Genomic DNA, 19,843 nt, shown 5'->3' with positions numbered 1-19,843 from the left:
AGCTTGGTTTTATACGTATAATGGTGAACAATCACAGTCCATGCCCCCATGGAGCTTATATTTAATGGAGGATGCAGGCAAATGGCTGATTTCAACCTGTTACATCCTTCAAAGGGAAAAAATAGAATGCCATAGGAGAACATGATCTAAACTGGGAGTAAAACGGAAAGTTCCCTTGAAGAAATATTTGATCAGCAATCTAAAACATGGGCAGAGGGGTGCCTGGGTGGCTCAGTCGGGTAAGCATCCCCCTCTTGAGCCCCACATTGGACTCCACATTAAGCATGGGGCCTGCTTAAGATTCTCTCTCTCCCTCTCCCTCTGACCCCCACCCTTGTTCACACTGTTTCTCAAGAAAGGAAGAAAGGGAGGAAGGGAGGGTAGATCTTAACCAGGGTGAAAAGGGGAAAACATAAGCACAGACCTAAATACCTCTGTTGTTTCACTCGATCTCTCCCTCTCTTTCTCCCCCTTTCCTCTCTGCCATTCTTCACTTTTCCCCCTCCCTTCCTCCTTTCTCTCCTCTTCCAATTGTCTTCATTTCCTCTCTCAGCAGAGATGTCTATGGCATGGACAGCTAAGATTGCATGGAATCAACAGTTTCTTTAGATACTAACACTACACAGGTCAGGAGTATATGATCTGTTGTCTGTCTGTTTTAGTCCCTGCTCTACCTCAATGGCTATAACATTGCTAGACACAGAATAAGCACACAATACATATTTGGTGAAAGAATAATGCATTAATTAGTTTATTAGGCACACAGAAAGTAGGAAGGAGTTACAGGGAGGCTGAGCTCACCTCAGGATGAGGAAGAACATTCTAATATGATATTCAGGGCATCCTAGTATAGTAGAAACACGTCTGGACTTGAAACAAAAGAAATTAGCCATTTGCTAGTTTGGACTGTGGCAAGTCACTTAACTCACTGAGCCTCGGTCTTCTTAACTATGAAATAAAGATTATCTTTGTCCTGCCTGATTCACAAGGATGTTGAGAGGTGTGATAAAATAATCTAAGTAAAAGAGAATAATGTAGAGTGCTATTAAGTATATACATTTTATTGTCCAGTTAGTTCTGGACACTATCTTCATGATCTCCTGTGATGGGGATTCTTGTCTTGGGTGGGAGTGTGATCTAAATAATTCAGATCCTTTCCAACTTGTATGTGCTGTGACTGTAACATATAAATCTATTACTTAACCATATTTATAAGATGTAGTTTAAAGCTCTGAATACAGTAAGCTGAGTTAAAATACTAGAGTACTGGGTAAAAATGATGTAGATCAAAAAGAAAGAAGTGCCGAGGACCTTGTTTTAATGATGGACAAAGATCTTACACAAAAATCTGCATATGATTCTGCAGGGGGAAGTCCAAATGTCCAAATTCCCCTAAGATTGATGAAGTCTCTGTCTATTAGCACTGCAGCCATGTTTACCAAGCTGAGAAAAGAAAGGAGGTCCCTTAAACTAAAATGTCAGTTATTGGGGTTTTAAGGAATTTCAGATTACTAGGAAGGTCAGACACTTAGTGACTCCCTAGTGATTTGAAAATTTGCTGGCTGCTGGCAGTAGTTTGCATGGAAACTGAATTTTATCTCAGCCCTTTTGAAAAAGTAAAGAAGCCACAAATCCAGTAGCTGTTCTAAACAACAAAGAAGGTGCCTTTGGCTTCTAACAGGAGTGTCTCTGAATTCCTCAAGGAATTCCAGGCCTAGGGTTGATCCAGCTGGCAGGGAGGTATCGATCTCCACTTGAGTTCACTGAATAAATAATGGTTGCCATAGTTATTGAGCAGCCACAACTGGTTGGAGAGCAGGGACAACTCTGAGGCACCTTTTGTGAGTTTGGCCATGAGAAAGTCTAGCCGTAAGGTTCCATAATCAACCCCCCTCCCAAAATCCAGCCAACGCCTTGCTCTGTTTCTTTATCCTAAAAATGAATATGGGATCTTGAATATAACGCAAGACATGGGGCACTAAAAGGAAGGGAAAGTTCAAATCAACGGATTGGTATTTTATTCTGGGAAAAGCGTCTCTCCCTGGGTTATGAACCTAATTTGATAGAGCTCAGTATTAATAGAATTTACTATCAGCAAGATGACTGTTTGATCATGTTACAGCTAACCAGAGCCACCAAATCCCAGATTGTTCTGTGTTAACACTGTTTCGTATATAAATGCCACTAACTTGGAAATTTTAAAAGAAAGGAAAGGAGTTATCTGACAACCTCATAAATATTTTCACTTTTTTGTTTCATTTCACCCTTCTCTATATGCGGAAATAACTTTCGCTTAAATGTCATCACAGCTCAGATACCATTTTATATTCTATTCTTTCTTTAATGTGATATTCTGTATGTGTCCATGTTGTTCCTTTGTCCTTTCTCATGTCTACAGAATCTTCCATTACACGCATATACCATTTTTTACTTAACAGTTTCCCTATTCTTCTGCCCCTTACCTTTTTCCAGTTTTTTTTAACAGATACTGCTACCCCCGATGTCTTCATGCATACAATTTCATTCTTCTGAATTTTTCCTTCAGATAAATTCCCAAGAGTGGGATTACTTGGTCAGAGGCTGCGCACATCTTCTAGCTCTTGAAGTTTATTATGGCTTGCCTTTTCACTTTTGGAGGGAAAATAAAACTTGAGGCAGAACACTATTGCAGGCAGAATTTCTCTTAAAGTTCACTCCTGGGTACATCTTTTGAGACTAAACAAAGGGACTATACGTGTGTAGTAAAGATAAACGTAGAAGACAGGTTTGCACCTGGGCTGATTAGCTAACAGTTTCCTGGGAAAAGCAAAATCACGCACTGCTGAGCTTGAGAAGTAGGGAACTTCACTGCCCTTTGTTTGACCCTGCAAGTGCCAACTGCTTGCCACATGTCATGCACTAGGTGCTGACTGTACCATGCGTGTAGCACCCTGCAGTGGGCAGAGCACTTCCAGGGATCATCATCTTAGTTTAGCCTCCTGGTACACTTTATTATAATGCCATTTTTTTCTTTTAATTTGTTGTGTAATATTTAAGACACACAGGGGCGCCTGGGTAGCTCAGTCGGTTAAGTGTCTGACTTTGGCTCAGATCATGATCTCCTGGTTCATGGGTTCCAGCCCCACGTCGGGCTCTATACTGACAGCTCAGAGCCTGGAGCCTGCTTCGGATTCTGTGTCTCCCTCTCTCTCTGACCCTCCTCTGCTCACGCTGCCCCTCTCTCTATCAGAAATAAAATAATAATAATAATAATAATAATAATAATAATAATAACAAAAGACACACAGAAAAGGGCATGCCTGANCAGGGGCGCCTGGGTAGCTCAGTCGGTTAAGTGTCTGACTTTGGCTCAGATCATGATCTCCTGGTTCATGGGTTCCAGCCCCACGTCGGGCTCTATACTGACAGCTCAGAGCCTGGAGCCTGCTTCGGATTCTGTGTCTCCCTCTCTCTCTGACCCTCCTCTGCTCACGCTGCCCCTCTCTCTATCAGAAATAAAATAATAATAATAATAATAATAATAATAATAATAATAACAAAAGACACACAGAAAAGGGCATGCCTGACTGGCTCAGTCGGTAGAGCATGCAACTCTTGATCTCCAGGTTGTGAGTTCCAGCCCTATGTTAGGTGTAGATATTACTTAAAAATAAAATCATAGGGGCACCTGGGTGGCTTAGTCAAGAGCTTCTGACTCTTGATTTCAGCTCAGATCGTGATCCCAGGGTTGCGGGATCAAGCCCTGCATCAAGCTCCACCCTGAATGTGGAGCACCAAGCGTCAAGCATGATTCTCTCTCTCCCTCTGCCCCCTCCCCCACTTGCATGCTCTCTCTCTATCTCTCAAATAATAAAAAATTTTAAATAAAAATCTTAAAAAATAAAGACACACAAAAAGAAATGAAGAATACAATGAAGACTTGTGTATCTGCCACCCTGTAACTCCCATTCTCCTAGAAGGACATTGAGCTTCAAAGAGATTAGGTCACATGGCTAGTAAGTAACAGAACCAAAACCGGAAGCCAGATCTGTCTGATTGCACATCCAGTGCCCTTTTCTCTGTATTATGATGCACTGAGATGAGATGCCTACAAGTCACAATCCAACTCAGATGCCACTAGCAATTTTCATGGTTGTACTTTAATATAATTATAACCATCAGGGCTGGAAGGGACCTGAGAGGTCATTAAATTCAGTCTCCTCCTTTTAAGAAAAGCCTTGGAGAGAGAGGAGCTCACCCAAGTCATACACAACTAGCCAACCTAGGGAAGAATGCAGATCTCCTGGCCCTGGGCCTCCTTTGATTTACAGCAGGAGAAGAAAACAATGTCTGGATATTGCTTCCTTTTGCTGATTGACTTTTTGTTTTTGTTTTTGTTTTAAGGAAATCATTTCCCTAACAAAAATATCCCCAACTGAGGATTAAGAGTACACTTATCTTGAAGAGCACTGAGTAATATATAGAATTGTTGAAACACTGAACACTTTTGTACACCTGAAACTAATAATGCTGTATATTAATTATACTGGAACTATATATATATATATGTATATACACACACACGTACACACACACACACACACACACACACATGTATATATCCCAACTGAAAAAATAAACCAAGAAAAATTAGACACTGTTGCTTGATTTCCCATTGGAAGGGTGTCTTCCATCTCACAAGAATTATTGTTTTACTTGTAGATATACTTAGAGATAAAACCCTGACTGAGATATCTGGGGCCAAGCCCTTCTCTCAGGAAAGAGGCTCCGGTACCTAAATGCTGAGGGAGAACAAAGTGATTTGTACCGGACAGCAGGCTCCTTTCTGATTAGAGATGCAACATTGCTCTGGGGCAGGAGGACAAAATTTGCCTCAGAAAACTGAATTCAGATCAGCTTAGCAGTTAAGGTTTATCACTTAACCTTAAAATAAATTAGGAGATCATAATACTCAACATGGGGATTGTCTTATGTATTGTTTTATAATATATAAGATACTGGCGTTCGTGTATCGATACATCATAGATGCTAGCGTGCCTGTTTCTGGGCGTTTTCCCTTCTCTTTGACTTTTCCATCTCCACAGCCAGAAGACATGTATTTTGTACAGAGTGCCTAATGTAGGTGAATAGGTGTTTTAAGGGGGTGAAAAAAACAAGGAAAAGAAAAGCTGGATTCTTCTCAGTGCTGGTTAGAATGAAAACATTTTACTGAAAACATGAAGAATGTGCTTTATGCTGGGCCTTGGGGGGCAGCCCTTGCATAGCAAATGGAACTCACAGAGCCCCTTTCCCCATCTGTCAAGATGGGAACATTAATTCATTTGCCTGTACGTGTTTTTTTATCACTCTGAAAAAGAGTTGCTTCCTGACAAGGCTTTCATAGAATAATGTATGCAAAATAATAACCACTCTGTCGTTCATTCAGTGTGATTATGTGCCAGAAACTGTGTACTTCACCTAAGGTGGTCCTCCCGGAAACCTGAAATTAGGGACAATTATTATCTTCATTTTGTAAGGAAACTGGGGCTTAAAAATCAAGAGGCTACCTCGGGGGCATACAGCAGAGAAGTGGCAGGAGTGGGATCCGAACCCTGGTGCCGTTGGAGCCCAAAGGCTACGAGTTCCCTCCAAAATGGAGGCACTCGCATTGTAAAATGTCATCCGAGAGAAACAAGAGATGGTTCTCCATTAGGGATTCAGTCTCTTAAGATTTAACTGCCTCCTGAGGCTCCTGGGCACCTCAGTCAATTAAGTATCTGACTCTTGACTTCCTGTTCAGGTCATGATCTCACGGTTCCGTGAGTTTGAGCCCCACATTGGGCTACGGAGCCTGCTTGGGATTCTTTCTGGTCTTCCGCTGCTCAACGCATGTTATCTCTAAACAAACAAACAAACAAACTTAAAAAAAGGTTGTTGTTTTTTTAAATAAAAGATGTAACTGCCTTTCAAACTTGCCCCTTTTCTATTGCTCTGCAGAACGACATGGGTTAAAAGAACCAAAGAGAGTAGAGGAGCTATGCAACAAGATCACGAGCAGTTTGAAAGACCACCAGAGTAAGGGACAGGCTCTGGAGCCCAGCGAGCCCAAGGTCCTGGGCGCTCTGGTAGAACTGAGAAAGATCTGCACCCTGGGCCTCCAGCGCATCTTCTACCTGAAGCTGGAAGACTTGGTGTCTCCACCTTCCATCATCGACAAGCTCTTCCTGGACACCCTGCCTTTCTGAACAGGAGCAGCCTGAGCGGGGAGCCACCTCACTGGCTAGCGCCTTCGACTTGCTAAGCAGCAGAGGAATTGGGTCTGGACACCTACCATATTCTGTCCTTGACTAAGAGAAAAAAAAAAAAAAACAGCTCCTGTAGAAAAGACTTTTTTTCTTTCTGGCACTTTTCCTTACAACCTAAAGCCAGAAACCTTGCAGAGTATTGTGTTGGGGTTGTGTTTTATATTTAGGCTTTGGGGTTGGTGCGGGAGGGGAGGGTATAGTTCATGAGGGTTTTCTAAGAAATTGCTAACAAAGCACTTTTGGACGATGCTATCCCAGCAGGAAAAAAAAAAAAAGGATAATATAACTGTTTTAAAACTCTTTCTGGGGAATACAATTATAGTTGCTTTGTATTTAAAAACAAGAACAGCCGACGGTTGTTCGCCAGAGTAGGATGTGTCTTGAGGTTGATCTTTAGAATACACTTCCTGTGTCAAGGGTATGTATGTGGTGCAAACAAGGCAGAAATTCTCTCTTGTTAATTTCTTTTTTCCTTTATTTTATCTTAACAAATGGTGACAGATGAGGATTACTTATACATCAGACATAGCAAAATGATAATGGCTGTTCGCTTCCATATACAAGTGCAATTTTTAAAGTGCTGTCTTACTAAGTCTTGTTTATTAACTCTCCTTTATTTTATATGAAAATAAAAAGGAGGCAGTCGTGCTGGCAAGTAACACATGTTAATTTTCCTAGCAGAGGCTTTGTCCACCTGCCCTATAGAACCCTTCTGAGGTATGGTCCGTCCAAGATTTTCGGTGATTCTTAATGGATCCAGATCTCTGCCCTAACTGTCCAGCTGTCCCGAGCAGGGCTCACATTATAAAATAGATCGCATACAACTGCGTTGGTCGCGCTCTATCAACCCAGACAGGGTTCCCTAAACTCGCTTCAGTTGATAGCAACTGACTGACACATTCGTTCAGAAGCCCTAGGAGCATTCAGTGAGTCTCACGTGTCTGATCCGTAAATAAGAACACACAAATAAGTAGGAACTGATTATACAGGGTAAACACCAGAGGTAATAAGATTTTTTAAATATATATAATTTGATTTTTGTTATTGGTTACAGAGACAATTTTGGAGAACGAGCGAGTCTTATTTTAAAAAAACAATAGTATGAATGTGACTACTAGACAGGATTAGTGGGCTGCGTTTCAACATTCCGTGTTCGTACTCCCTTTTGTATGTTTATACTGTCGATGCCATATTACTACTACGAGAAACTTTGTTGCATAGTGTCCTTATTTGTACAAACATTTGTATGCACGTATATCGTACTAGCTTTGCCTGTATTTATTGCAAGACCACCAGCTCCTGGAAGCTGAGTTACAGAGTACTTAAATGGGGTGTTCACAGTGACTTGGATACACCAATTAGAAATTAAATAAACAAATATATATATAAATATAGCAGGTTACATATATATATTTATAATGTGTCTTTTTATTAACCATTTGTACAATAAATGTTACTTCCCATGCAGTTATTTTCTGGTTCATTTGCAGTGACTTTTAAGGCAGTACTGTTTAGCACTTTGATATTAAAATTTTGCTTATGTTTTGCTAAATTCGAATACTGTTTGAAGATTTTTAGGTCTAAAAGTCTTTATATTATATACTCTTTATCAAGTCAATATACCTTTGGCCATTTTGCTAAGAAAAAAACTTTGAATGTCAAACTGATGTCACAGTAGTTTTTGTTAGCTTTAAATCATTTTTGCTTTAGCCTTTTTAAAGAAAAAAGAACAAAACTATGCTGTTTATACTGTCATTAAATTATACAATCAAAAAAATGCCAAATGAATTGCCTAACTGCTGCAAAGGATAACCCAGATAGCAAAGCATATATGGTCTTTTTTTCCAACAGTCATTCTGATATTTGATCATGTATTATGTTTGTGTGAGCTTTTATAAAAGATTATTATTTTTATATCCAGGTGATAGGGTCTGTGATATTAGGATCTTGGAATGTTGGACTTGGCAGGGGACTGACTTGTCAACTGGTCCCCACCACTCCGAAACTCATACAGGAGAAAACTGGGGCCCAGTGAAGAGTAAAGATTACCCAAGGTCCAACAGGCTAGTTGGACGAGAATCAAGACGAAGAACTGTTTCTCCTTTCCATAGTGTTTTTACTCAACGTACTGCATCTATAGGAAAGCAGGCTTTTAAAAATAAGCATGACTATTTCCTGACAACCATGAGGAAAGTAGTACTTTTGCATTAATTTTTTGAGCTTATATGCAAACATAATAAACATTGTTAAATATCAGGAAAGCTAACATTTCATACAAGGTAGCTTCAGACCAAATTCAAATTGAATTTGAATAAATTAGAAACACTGTGCATACATAACCCTTTTGTGCACCTTTAGTATTGAAAAGTTAATCCTTGTTTTTTGTCATACCCATAAGAGAAAAACAAAACAAACAGAAAAACCAGAGCCCTGGAGAAATGCTGTTACTTTTTAGTTTGACACCCGTCAGATTTAAGGAAAAGACTTTGTAGCCGTAATATTGATTTGTTGAAAGGAATGAAGGTTTTTAATTATAGGTCCAGATACTAGTGCTGAAAATAAAGGTTATAGCCAGTGTTCTTCCGTCTTCCATAGTTGTAGTAACTATGAGAGCCTCCCACGTTAATCCATCAATTCAACTCTCTTTTTTTTTGTCTTGATGTTGACACACAAGTTTATACAGAGTGGATGACCAAGCTAGCTCAGAAGAGGACAGCAAGAATTAAAGCAGGTGATTCTTCCCTTGTGGGAGAGCTCTCTCAGTGTGAACATGCCTTCTGTGGGCGGAAATCAGGAATCCACCAGCTGTTAATGGAGAGTGCCTTGCCTTTCATTTCAGACAGCAGAGCTTTCCAAAGTTTCTCTGCTCTTCTAACAGCATTGCTCTTTAGTGTGTGTTAACCTGTGGTTTGAAAGAGATGCTCTTGTACACTAACAATGTAAATTTAAATGATTAAATTACATTTTATCAATGGCTACCGGTGTGTTGAATAAGCATGCTTCATTGAACAGTATTCTCTTCATCATTTATAGAATAGTTATTTGCTGCGAACTCTTAAACATATCCCAAAATAGATTTTTTTTAAAGGCTTACTAATGCTGAAATATTAATAGGCATTCTGAATCGGAAATATATGAAACCTCACTGATTGGGAAGGACATTCTGAATTCAATAACCATTTATTGACTACTTCCTGTGGGCAAAGCACTCCTGCGTGCTTTGAGGAGATACAAACATGCACAGTGTATGAAGCTATTTTTCTTTCAACTATATATAACTAAATATATATATATACATATATATGTATATTAAATGGAGCTAATAATTTATTGCCTAAAAGAATTATTTAGAGGTATAAAAGATTTATTTCTATCTCAAGATGTATATTAATTTTTATGAACCAGAATTTATAAGAAGCAGGATTAGAGTTCTCCAGGATTGATCAGAACTCTCTGGCTTTTTGCTGACGCCATTACTACTATATTGCCTAGAAACCCCTTGCTGTGGGCAATTCAAATGCAACTTTCATTCAACACTACCCCAAACATCATATATTCTGAGTTAGTGCAAATATATTTTGTGTGTGCATTGATGGCTCAAAAAGAAAAATATGGAGCTCTCCCAATCTACCAAATCAGTTCATGCACAGAATATTTTCCATGACTTCTAAGTGCCATGTATAGCTCTGGGCCAACCCTTCTTCCTGCTTCTACAGTACCTTCATTTCTTCAACTATACAGTGTGATTAGTAAGAAAAGAATGAGCGAGATGGTAGAGCCCAATCCTGCAAAAGAATTTAAATATGGGTGCTTAGCGAAAGGGGAAAAAGAGAGTTCAACTTCTTCTCAGGGGACTCCAGAGGCAAAAGTCTGGTTTGAATGAATGGAAAGGGAAGTGGGAAATTCAGGGCTAAATAAGGAGCACATGCTTGTAGTTGAAATTTCCAGAAGTTAAATGAACAAAGACAACACAAGAAGCTAATTGTTGACTTTTCTTAACTGAGGTGAAATACCCATAAAACTTATATTCTTAACCATTTTTAAGCGCACAGTTCAGGGATGTTAAGTACATTCTCACCATTATTTAACCAATCTCCAGAGCTCTTTTCATCTTACAAAACTGAAACTCTATACCCGTGCGACAGTAACTCTCCATTCACTGCTTCTGCAGCCCTGGTAACCACCATTGTTTCTGTCTCTATACATTTGACTACTATAGGAACCTCATATGAGTGAAATCCTACAGTATTTGTCCTTTGGTGTCTGCTTATTTCACTTAGTCTAATGTCCTCAAGATTTATCCATATTGTAGTATATGTCAGAATCTTCTTCCTTTTTAAGGCTGAGTAATATATCATTGTACGTATATACTACATTTTGTTTATCCATCAATGTGTAGATGGACATTTGGGCTGCTTCTTCCTTTTGGCTATTGTGAATAACACTGCTATGAACATGGGGGTACAAATAACTTTTCAGGACCCTACTTTCATTTCTCTTGGCTAACTGTTGACGGTTGAGCTTAAGCATAATATAAGTGCTTTGCAAGGATAATCTTGATTATAAGTGATCTTTTAGCCGCAGGCACTGATTTCAGACCTTCCCCATTTCTCTCTCTCAGAAGGCACCTGGGGTTATTCCTTGAGCAAGTTGTTTATAAACCTTTGTTCTAAGACCAGGCTAGAAATGGAAAGGACTACAATCTAAGAACAGTAAAGGGTCCGACATCTTGTCCTAATACTTTTCTTTGAAAAATTCCATACTTTGCCCAAGGGGTTGAAAATCCCATCAAATTTCAAAGAGGGTTTTTGCACCTTCTATTATCCGACACCCTTCACCATGAACAAAATTCTTCAAAAAATGCTTCAGAAAATTCTTCCTTGGGGCTGTCTCTGAGTGACACTGTGACGCTAACACAGATAATCTTTTTTGTTTGTGTATTCTGTTTTGATAATGTCGCAAGTGGAGTGTCATTCTTGTTTTATTTTTTCTTTGTCTCTGCCCATCTCATTGTTCCATCAGTGACCCCGAGGATCAATGGCCCCTTCTCCGATTACCTGCTGTGATGCTAGCCATTCCTCCTGCTGCGCCTCTAAGGGCATTTGATTTAAAGAGAAGAGAGATCTAATATTTATTAGGCATCTATTGTGTGTGCCAGACAATATTTACTCTGGTAAATACTTTCATATGTGATCTCATTATTAGACTGTTATATCAGTCTGAAAATGGGGAAAGAGCTGGGAAGGGTTAAGTACCCTGCCCGAGATCCTATTAGATTTGAACACATTTCAGTATGACTCTATAGCTCCTGGCTGCCTTCCTGCAACTTAGTCTTTAGACTCCTGTTCCTCTCGGGAGCACAGAGACCATTCACCCTCAGTTTCCTGCTCATCAGCAAGTGATGAGGAATTCTACACAGGCACTGGAGCTACTATCCTATACACAGACTCAACCTCATTTCCCTGCTGATCCACCTTATCACCTGTCCTACTAATCGTTTGGACTATGTGACTCAAGGCCCCCACTGTTTTGTCTCTAGATCTCTAAGCTTGTCCCTCACCAGCCTTATATGTCCCTCACCTGAAGAGTCTTATAATAATGAAGCTCTGCTCTACTTCTGGTCATTTCTGGTGCTTCCCCCTCTGAATGCAAAAGCTTCCTACCCTGAGAGCAGACTTCAATCACTGAGCCTTCACAACTCTTTCTTGCCTCCAGCCAACCTCCCAATTTCCAGGTGATTTAAAACTTCCACTCGTGGGCTCCTAGGTGGCTCAGCTGGTTAAGCACCCAACTTCAGATCAGGTCATGGTCTTGCGGTTCATGAGTTCAAGCCCCACATCAGTCTCTCCACTGTCAATGTGGAACTCACTTCAGATCCTCTGTCTCCCTCTCTCTCCCCCTTCCCTGTGCACACTCTCTGTCTAACTCTCTTTCTCTCTCTCTAAAAAATAAACAATTAAAAAACTTTTTAATAAAAAAAATAAGTAAACCTTGCACTCAGGCTCTATAGTCAATAGCTTCAAAGTTGTCCTCCTTTGGAGTCTACAACCACCTCTCTGCCCCTTTCTGGCCACATTCACTAACCCCACAAAGACCAGTCTCATCACATGCAGAATCTATGTTCTTTGTCCCTGCAGAGAGATCTTGGAGCATTGCAGAGAACCGGGCTGTCCTTAAGCATCTTAGACTTGTTCTCTTCCTTACAGCCTGGAGTACATTTGCCCATTGAATCTATGTGTCTCTTAACACACTTTCCACCTTTTCTCCCTCTCCCTCTCTTACTCTCTCACTCTCTCTCTCTGAAAAATAAGTAAACACTTAAAAATAAAAATAAAACAATAAAACTTTTTTTTTAAAAAAGGGATGCTTGGATGGCTCAGTCGGTAAAGCGTCCGGCTCTTGATTTCTGTTCAGGTCATGATCTCACTATTCATGAGTTCAAGCTCCGCATTGGGCTTTGCACTGAGAGAAAGAAGCCTGCTTGGGATTTTCTCTCTCCCTCTTTCTCTGCCCGCCCCCCTCTCAAAAATAAATAAATATTTTAAAATAAAAATAAATAAAATTGTAACACACTTTCACCTTTTACACCTAAAATCCTAATTTCTTCTCCCTCACCATCTCATCCTTGCTCATTTTTTCCTGCCAGTTTCTAATCAATTGTTCAGAAGTATTCAAAAATATTTTTAATTATATAGAAAAAACACACATGTAAGTATACTACCTAACAAAGTTGCTTGCATATGTTTCACTGTCCATTTGTATACACTCATGGGATTTTTTTATTTTAAAAAAATAAGGAATACATCCTTTACTTTGTATTTTTGCTTTTAGCATTACCAAGATTCTGTGGAAAGTTAAAATAATGTAAAATTGAGAAAATATGATTAAAAAAACAAACTAAAATATTTACATGTACAAAAAAATGGAAGTGATCTAAAAGCAAAAAATTATGATGAAATGATTTTTTTAAAGCTTATTTATTTTCAGAGAGAGCATGCGTGCACGTGCACTCATGAGCAAGATCAGGACAGAGAGAAAGGGAGAGAAAGAGAATTCCAAGCAGGCTCCGCATTATGAGCACAGAGCCCAATGCAGTGCTCAGACTCACTAACAGTGAGATCATGACCTGAATCGAAACCAAGAGCTGGTCACTTAACCCACTGATGCCTCCAGGCGCCCCAATAAAATGATTTTTAAGGCCATTTTTAATTTTATTTTATTACCCCTTTTAAAAATCATTTTGGGTTTTTTTTTCAACATGGTAGATGTTCTCTTTAGTCTCCATTCCCTATTTCTCCCACCCTCCACACCCACTTCCCCTCTTGTAACCAACAGTTTTTTGTTCTCCATAGTCAAGAATTCACTTGGCTTGGCTTCTCTCTCTCTCTCTCTCTCTCTCTCTCGTCTCTCTCTCTCTCTCCCCGCACCTCACCTCCCACTCCCAATTTGTTTTGTTTCTTGAATTCCACATATGAGTGAGATCATATGGTATTTGTCTCTCTCTGACTGACTTATTTCACTTAGTATTATAAATTATAAAATGATTTAAACATATAAAACCACCCTATAGCAAACACCTAGGAACATACCTAGGAAGGGTTGGAGGTTGTACTTCCCCAGCTGCATTCCCTCTTCTTCCCACTAGCCTGAATTTTGGTTTAGCATTGATATGTAGACATTCCTAAACAATTTATTGTTCAGAGTTACATTTTCAAAATTTTATATCAGCAGTATCATGTTCTTCTACAACTTGTTTCTTTGCTCAAAATTATATTTGAGATTTATCTATGATGTTATAGAGCTTTAATCTATTACTTTTCATTGCTCAATAGTACTTCTCTTAATACATTATAATTTCTTTTTTTCAATGTTTATTTATTTTTTTGAGAGAGAGACAGAGACAGAGCACGAGCAGGGGAGGGGCAGAGAGAGAGGGAGACACAGAATCCGAAGCAGGCTCCAGGCTCTGAGCTGTCAGCACAGAGCTGGATATGGGGCTCGAACTCACAAACTGTGAGATCATGACTTGAGCTGAAGTTGGCCACTCAACCGACTGAACCACTCAGGTGCCCCTACATTATAATTTCTTAATTCATTTTCCTGTCAATGGATATTTAAGTTGTTTCCATGTTCTTGCTATTACAAGCTATATTATGAACATTTCTATATACATCTCCTGATAAACATAGTCAAGAATCTCTCTAGACTAGTGGTTTTCAAAGTGTGACCCCAGGACCAAAAGCATCAGCATCACTTGGGAACTTGCTGAAAATACAAGTTGTCAGGCCCCACCCCAAACCTACTTCATCAGAAACTGTAGGGGTGGGACTCAGCAGTCTGTGTGTTAACAAGACCTCCGGGTGGTCACGATATATACTAAAGTTTGAATCGCTGCCTTAGGCTTACCAAAAAATAGAACTGCACGGCTATGGGGTATACAAATCTTCTCCTTTAGCAGATAAACCAATTTTCTTCAAAAGTACTTGTCTCTGTTTACAGTCTGAACAACAATGAATGAGAATTCCTGTTGTTTTAGATCTTCCCCAATCCTTGGATTCATCAGAATGTTTTGTTTTAGCTAATCCAGTGGCTATAAAATGGCATCTGCACTTTATACAAGTATGAATAGAGTTGCCGTATGCATTTATCTACAGGTCTTTGTGTGAACATGTTTTATTTCTCTACAGTAAAAACCTAGGAGTGGAATTGCTGGGTAGGTTTAAGTTTATAAGAAGATGCCAAACCTTTCTACGTAGAAATAGAATATTTAACCAAGCACATGGTTGCTCAGGATAAACACATTTCTGAGACTTCCTTGCAGTTAGGCATGGTCTTGGCCCGCAAAATGGATGTAAGTGGAAGTGTTCATCTGATTACTGTCTCCTGTATGTCACCCTCTCCTTCCAGACGGCATCTGACAGTGGTCTTCTAGAGACAACATTATTATTGTCTGGCCCCAGAAAGTGGAGGTATGGATGGAACTTTCAAGGTGGAGAATCAAGAGTAATATCCTGATAAGTCATATTTTAAGATGGCTTATCCATATATCTGGTCTTGGAATATATCTGATGTCTATTGTAACTCACATGTTAGCTGGGGCCTCCTCCATTAGGATCTAGAAGAGATTGTTTTGATCTCCCTATTCCACAAATAGAAAAATCCAAAGACTTCCTCAAGATACATGCAAACTCTGCCAATTTTTACCTCAGTTCTAGCTTCGGGGTCCCACTTCTGTTTGTTTAGCTCTGCTAATGTACTATCTTGCTGTACTTCTGCTGCCAGCCCTATTTCTGGCGTTGCTCTAGAAGTGGAACTTAGATGCTTTCCTTACATTCCACCCCAAAATCACATGTATAGGATATTCCCAGTTTCTAGAAACCTATCTTAAGCAATAGCTGGTGTTTTTTGCCCCTTGTTTCTTCCTCTCTCCATCTTCCATCTGGAACATGGACGCTATGGAGATAAGGGTACCTCCTACGGATTGTAGAAAAGTAAGTTGGAAGAAATCAGAGTCTTGGAGGGGTTTTTGGAGAAGAGCTACCCTATCAGTCCTGGATTGCTTCTACCCAAACTTTCCATAAAAGAGAAATAAATTCCTTGTTTAAACCACTGTTGTTGTTGTCGTTTTTAGTTCTTCAATTACTCAAAGCTGAACTATATCCCAACTAAGATGCATAAGATGCACAAAACATAGTCCATCTGCAGCATAGGTTAAAAAAGAAAAGTCAGAAGTATTAAGGATAGTGATTCAGTGTGAATCATTCATGTTCAAGGCTACCAAACAAGCCAAAGACACCTTAGGTCACAATTATTTATTGATTAATTATTTGATTCATTCAGCTTTGAACTAGATCCTATGTTTGTAGTTCCTCATAACTTTGTAGACCTAATGCTGCCTGCCCCCTTCACATTCTTCTTTCTTTCTTGTGCCTTCTCTCCTTCCATCTTCTAATTTCACTTTTACCACTAACTGTCTTATTCAGCGTTTTCCAATTCCTATTCCTGAAAGAGAAATTCTAACAGGTTAGCTCAACTTTTCTTTCTAGGCCAAATGTAGGTCCCTGAACAATCTGTGGATTAGGTGTTCTTGCATCATCTCTGGTCTAATCAGCTATCATTGAAGAACACACATTGACCCTTCAGAAAGTATTGTGACTTGAATAGTCTCACTCTGAAGGGCCTATGAATATCATAACACTGTGACCGTCATGTCTGGCATAGTAGGAAGTTTGACTTGGCTCATGGCGCCAATTGTGGAGGGCAGTTTTGGTAGACTCGTTCCTTCTTGACCTCCTTAGTGCCTACCACAATGTCTAGTTCCCTAGAAACCCTTAGAAAATGTTTCTTGAGTGAACTCAAGGTGGATATTCATTGATGGGGGTGAAAGATGGAAAACACATCAAATTCCCAAATTCCATACATCATTCCAAAGTTGGTATCTAGAACCAAAGGTCTAGTTTCATATTTTTCTGAACTTCAATGTAAAGAGACAGAGAGGGAGAAGAGGGGAGAGAGAGAGAGAGTGAGAGAGAGAGAGAGGAGAGAGAAAATCAACACAATCCCTAGGAAGGTTTGTTTTTTCCTTTCCTTTAGAAAGCAGCTGTCAGTTTAACTTATCCCAAAATACTGTCAGTGATGAGCATGACTGAAAATGCGTTTTATCTGTAATTAGAGAGATTACATTAAACACTATTATTTGCAGACACACATTGAATTAACCCTAATCGAGGCTAGCAAATAGTAGAGCCTGCCTATTTTTTGCCCCAAAATTTTTAGAAAATTGTGACAGTTGACACACGAGGGACAATGCTGACTAGATTTCTTTCCATCAAATACCAGACAGTAATTGTAATTGCCTTTAAAAATGTTTTAAGCAGTTTTGTTAGTAAATCAGAAGTTGCCACAAATCATGCTGAATAGTTTCTAAACATGGGGGTTGTTGACTGTGCATTCCAATATGAGTTTAATGAATTGGTTTTCTGAGGAATTTAACTTTGCATCTGTTTTCAGGTATAATTAATTCACTCTGATTAATGTGATTAGCATGGATATCAGTGGATTACACATGATGCCATTTATTTATTCACTTATTTTTCATCTGCCACACTGTCCACTGGGAAATTATATAAGTGTTTTGGGGGGAAACATCTTGCTGGTGACTCTGATCACATTGGATTACTGCAAAGCGGAATCCTGGTAGGAATTTACTGATTATTCACAGCCTGTGCAGCAATGTACTTTTGTTTGAGGGACCTATTAAAGCTTACACAGTCCCTGCTTTTAAAGAGCTTACAATTCAGAAGGGAAGATGAGACAAACATTCCAATGCAAGTCACTTACAAAAAAGAATGGCTGTCCTCAGATTCTTCTTTCTCTAAGCATCTTTCCCCTACTCTTCTTAAATAATTCTATTCCTTAAGGTATGTCAATGCCCTCCCCTCCTCTACTGCCTCCCACTGTCCTGAGCAGTTCTATTCATACCTCCGCTACCACTCCCAAATCTACATGTCTAACTCAGTCCTTTCCCCTGAGCTCCAAACCTAGAGGATCCGGGGATGCCTGGGTGGCTCAGTCAGTTAAGTGTCTGACTTCAGCTCAGGTCATGATCTCACAGCTTGTGAGTTCAAGCCCCGAACTAGGCTCTGTGCTGACAGCATGGAGCCTGGAGCCAGCTTTGGATTCTGTCTCTCTCTCTCTCTCTCTCTCTCTCTCTCTCTCTCCCCCTACCCTGCTCATGCTCTGTGTCTCTCTCTCAAAAATAAATAAACATTTTAAAAATAATAATAATAATATTTTTTAAAAAACAGACCTAGAGGCTCCAGATGCCTCCAGATACCCTCACTTAGATATCTCATGTGTACTTCAAATCTAATAAACCCCAATTCACAATTTCCAACCAAATATGCCCCTCCTGTCTTCCCTTTTGGGAACAATTGCCCTAGAGAATGACAAGAATGCAAGCACATTTCCATGATTCACCAAATCACTACTATATGAGGAATCATTCCTGGAGAATGAAAGCCCAAGAAAAGAATCTCCTGTTTACTCAAAGGATACAAAATACAAGTTCAAACAGATATACACCTCAATGTTTATAGCAGCATTATCAACAATAGCCAAAGTACAGAAAGAGCCCAAGCGTCCATCAACTGAGGAATGGATGGATATATATAATGGAATATTACTCAGTCATCAAAATAATGAAATCTTGCCATTTGCAATGACACAGGTGGAGCTAGAGAGCATTATGCTAAACAAAATGAGTCAGAGAAAAACAAATACCATGTGATTTCACTCATATATGGAATTTAAGGAACAAAACAGATGAACATGGGGTGGGGGAAGAGAGGTAAACCATTAGAGAGACCCTTAACTATAGAGAACAAGCTAGGGTTGCTGGAGGGGAGGTGAGAAGGGGGATGGGTTAAATGGGTGATAGGTATTAAGGAAGGCACTAGTGATGAGCACTGGATGTTGTATGTAGGAGATGAATCACTAAATCCTACACCTGAAACTAATATTATACTGTATTTTAACTTCAACTGGAATTTAAATAAAAATTGGGGAAAAAGAGGAAAATCTCCTCTACAGAGAGCATTTCTGCATCTTCCAGAGGTGGTATAAATTAATGAAACAGCACGTGATTTAATATTCCCTCATCTGTCAACTATGTACTGAGTGTCTGCTCTCTGCTAAGCATAGTGCAAAGCCCTGGGTAAAACCATGATACTATGATTTTTTTTTTTCATGTATATATATATGTGTATATATGTCATCAGGTGATGGACACTTGGGCTGTTTCCATACTTCAGCTATTGTTGATAATGTTGCTATAAACATCGGGCTGCATGTATCCCTTTGAATTAATATTTTGGCATCCTTCGGGTAAATACCTACTAGTGCAATTGCTGCATCATAGGGTATTTCTGTTTTTAACTTTTTGAGGAAACTCCATACTGTTCTCCAGAGTAGCTGCACCCATTTGCATTCTCACCAACAGTGTAAGAGGATTTCTCTTTCTCCACGTCCTTGCCAACATCTGTCGTTTCCTGTGTTGTTAATTTTAGCCATTCTGACTGATGTGAGGTGATATCTCAGATACAATGAAGTTTTAAAATGTGAACTCAGGCAATCTATTGAGACGTCGTGTCTCATCTGTAAAATGAAGATAATGATGCCACTACATGGACTTTACAAGAAATATCATATAGAAGTGTATATTAAGTACCTAGTTCAGTGCCCGGCACATTGATTTTTAACAAATGGTAACTAGTTCTTATTTTGATGTTAGAATTAGACATTCTAAAGTGCTATCCAAATGCTAGTTGTGATTATTTTTAGCATTATTTCATAGATTCCTCATTGAGCTTACCCAGGTAGTTAGCTGGGCTTTAATAATATGAGAAAAGGCCCCAAACTGAAGACATGGTAGAGCTTTGGGGATTGTAGAGCTCAGAGTTTCTTTCACTCTTTAATAGTATTGGGGCTTAGGTGTTAATAATCGTTTCCAAACTTCCCTCCAAAAAAAAAAAAAAAAACACTTTTCCACATTGACATAC

The 19,843-nt window shown here is 39.3% G+C and overlaps 1 protein-coding gene across 1 annotated transcript in view; it reads left to right on the top strand.

Annotated features, from left to right (window-relative positions):
• The window catches only part of NR4A3 (nuclear receptor subfamily 4 group A member 3), a 37,662-nt gene extending 28,403 nt beyond the window's left edge, over nucleotides 1–9,259 (top strand). The window contains exon 8 of the mRNA XM_077756098.1: nucleotides 5,977–9,259. Coding sequence (XP_077612224.1) covers nucleotides 5,977–6,224 — 248 coding nt within the window. The 3' untranslated portion in view covers nucleotides 6,225–9,259. The remainder of the gene's footprint in view (nucleotides 1–5,976) is intronic.
• Nucleotides 9,260–19,843: the final 10,584 nt, after the last annotated feature.

This window comes from Crocuta crocuta, unplaced genomic scaffold (genome assembly GCF_008692635.1).
Source record: "Crocuta crocuta isolate KB4526 unplaced genomic scaffold, BGI_CrCroc_1.0 scaffold431, whole genome shotgun sequence".
In the NCBI taxonomy this organism is placed as follows: domain Eukaryota; kingdom Metazoa; phylum Chordata; class Mammalia; order Carnivora; family Hyaenidae; genus Crocuta; species Crocuta crocuta.
The sequence above is the reverse complement of the archived record's forward strand: the minus strand, read 5'-3'. Positions and strand labels throughout refer to the sequence as shown.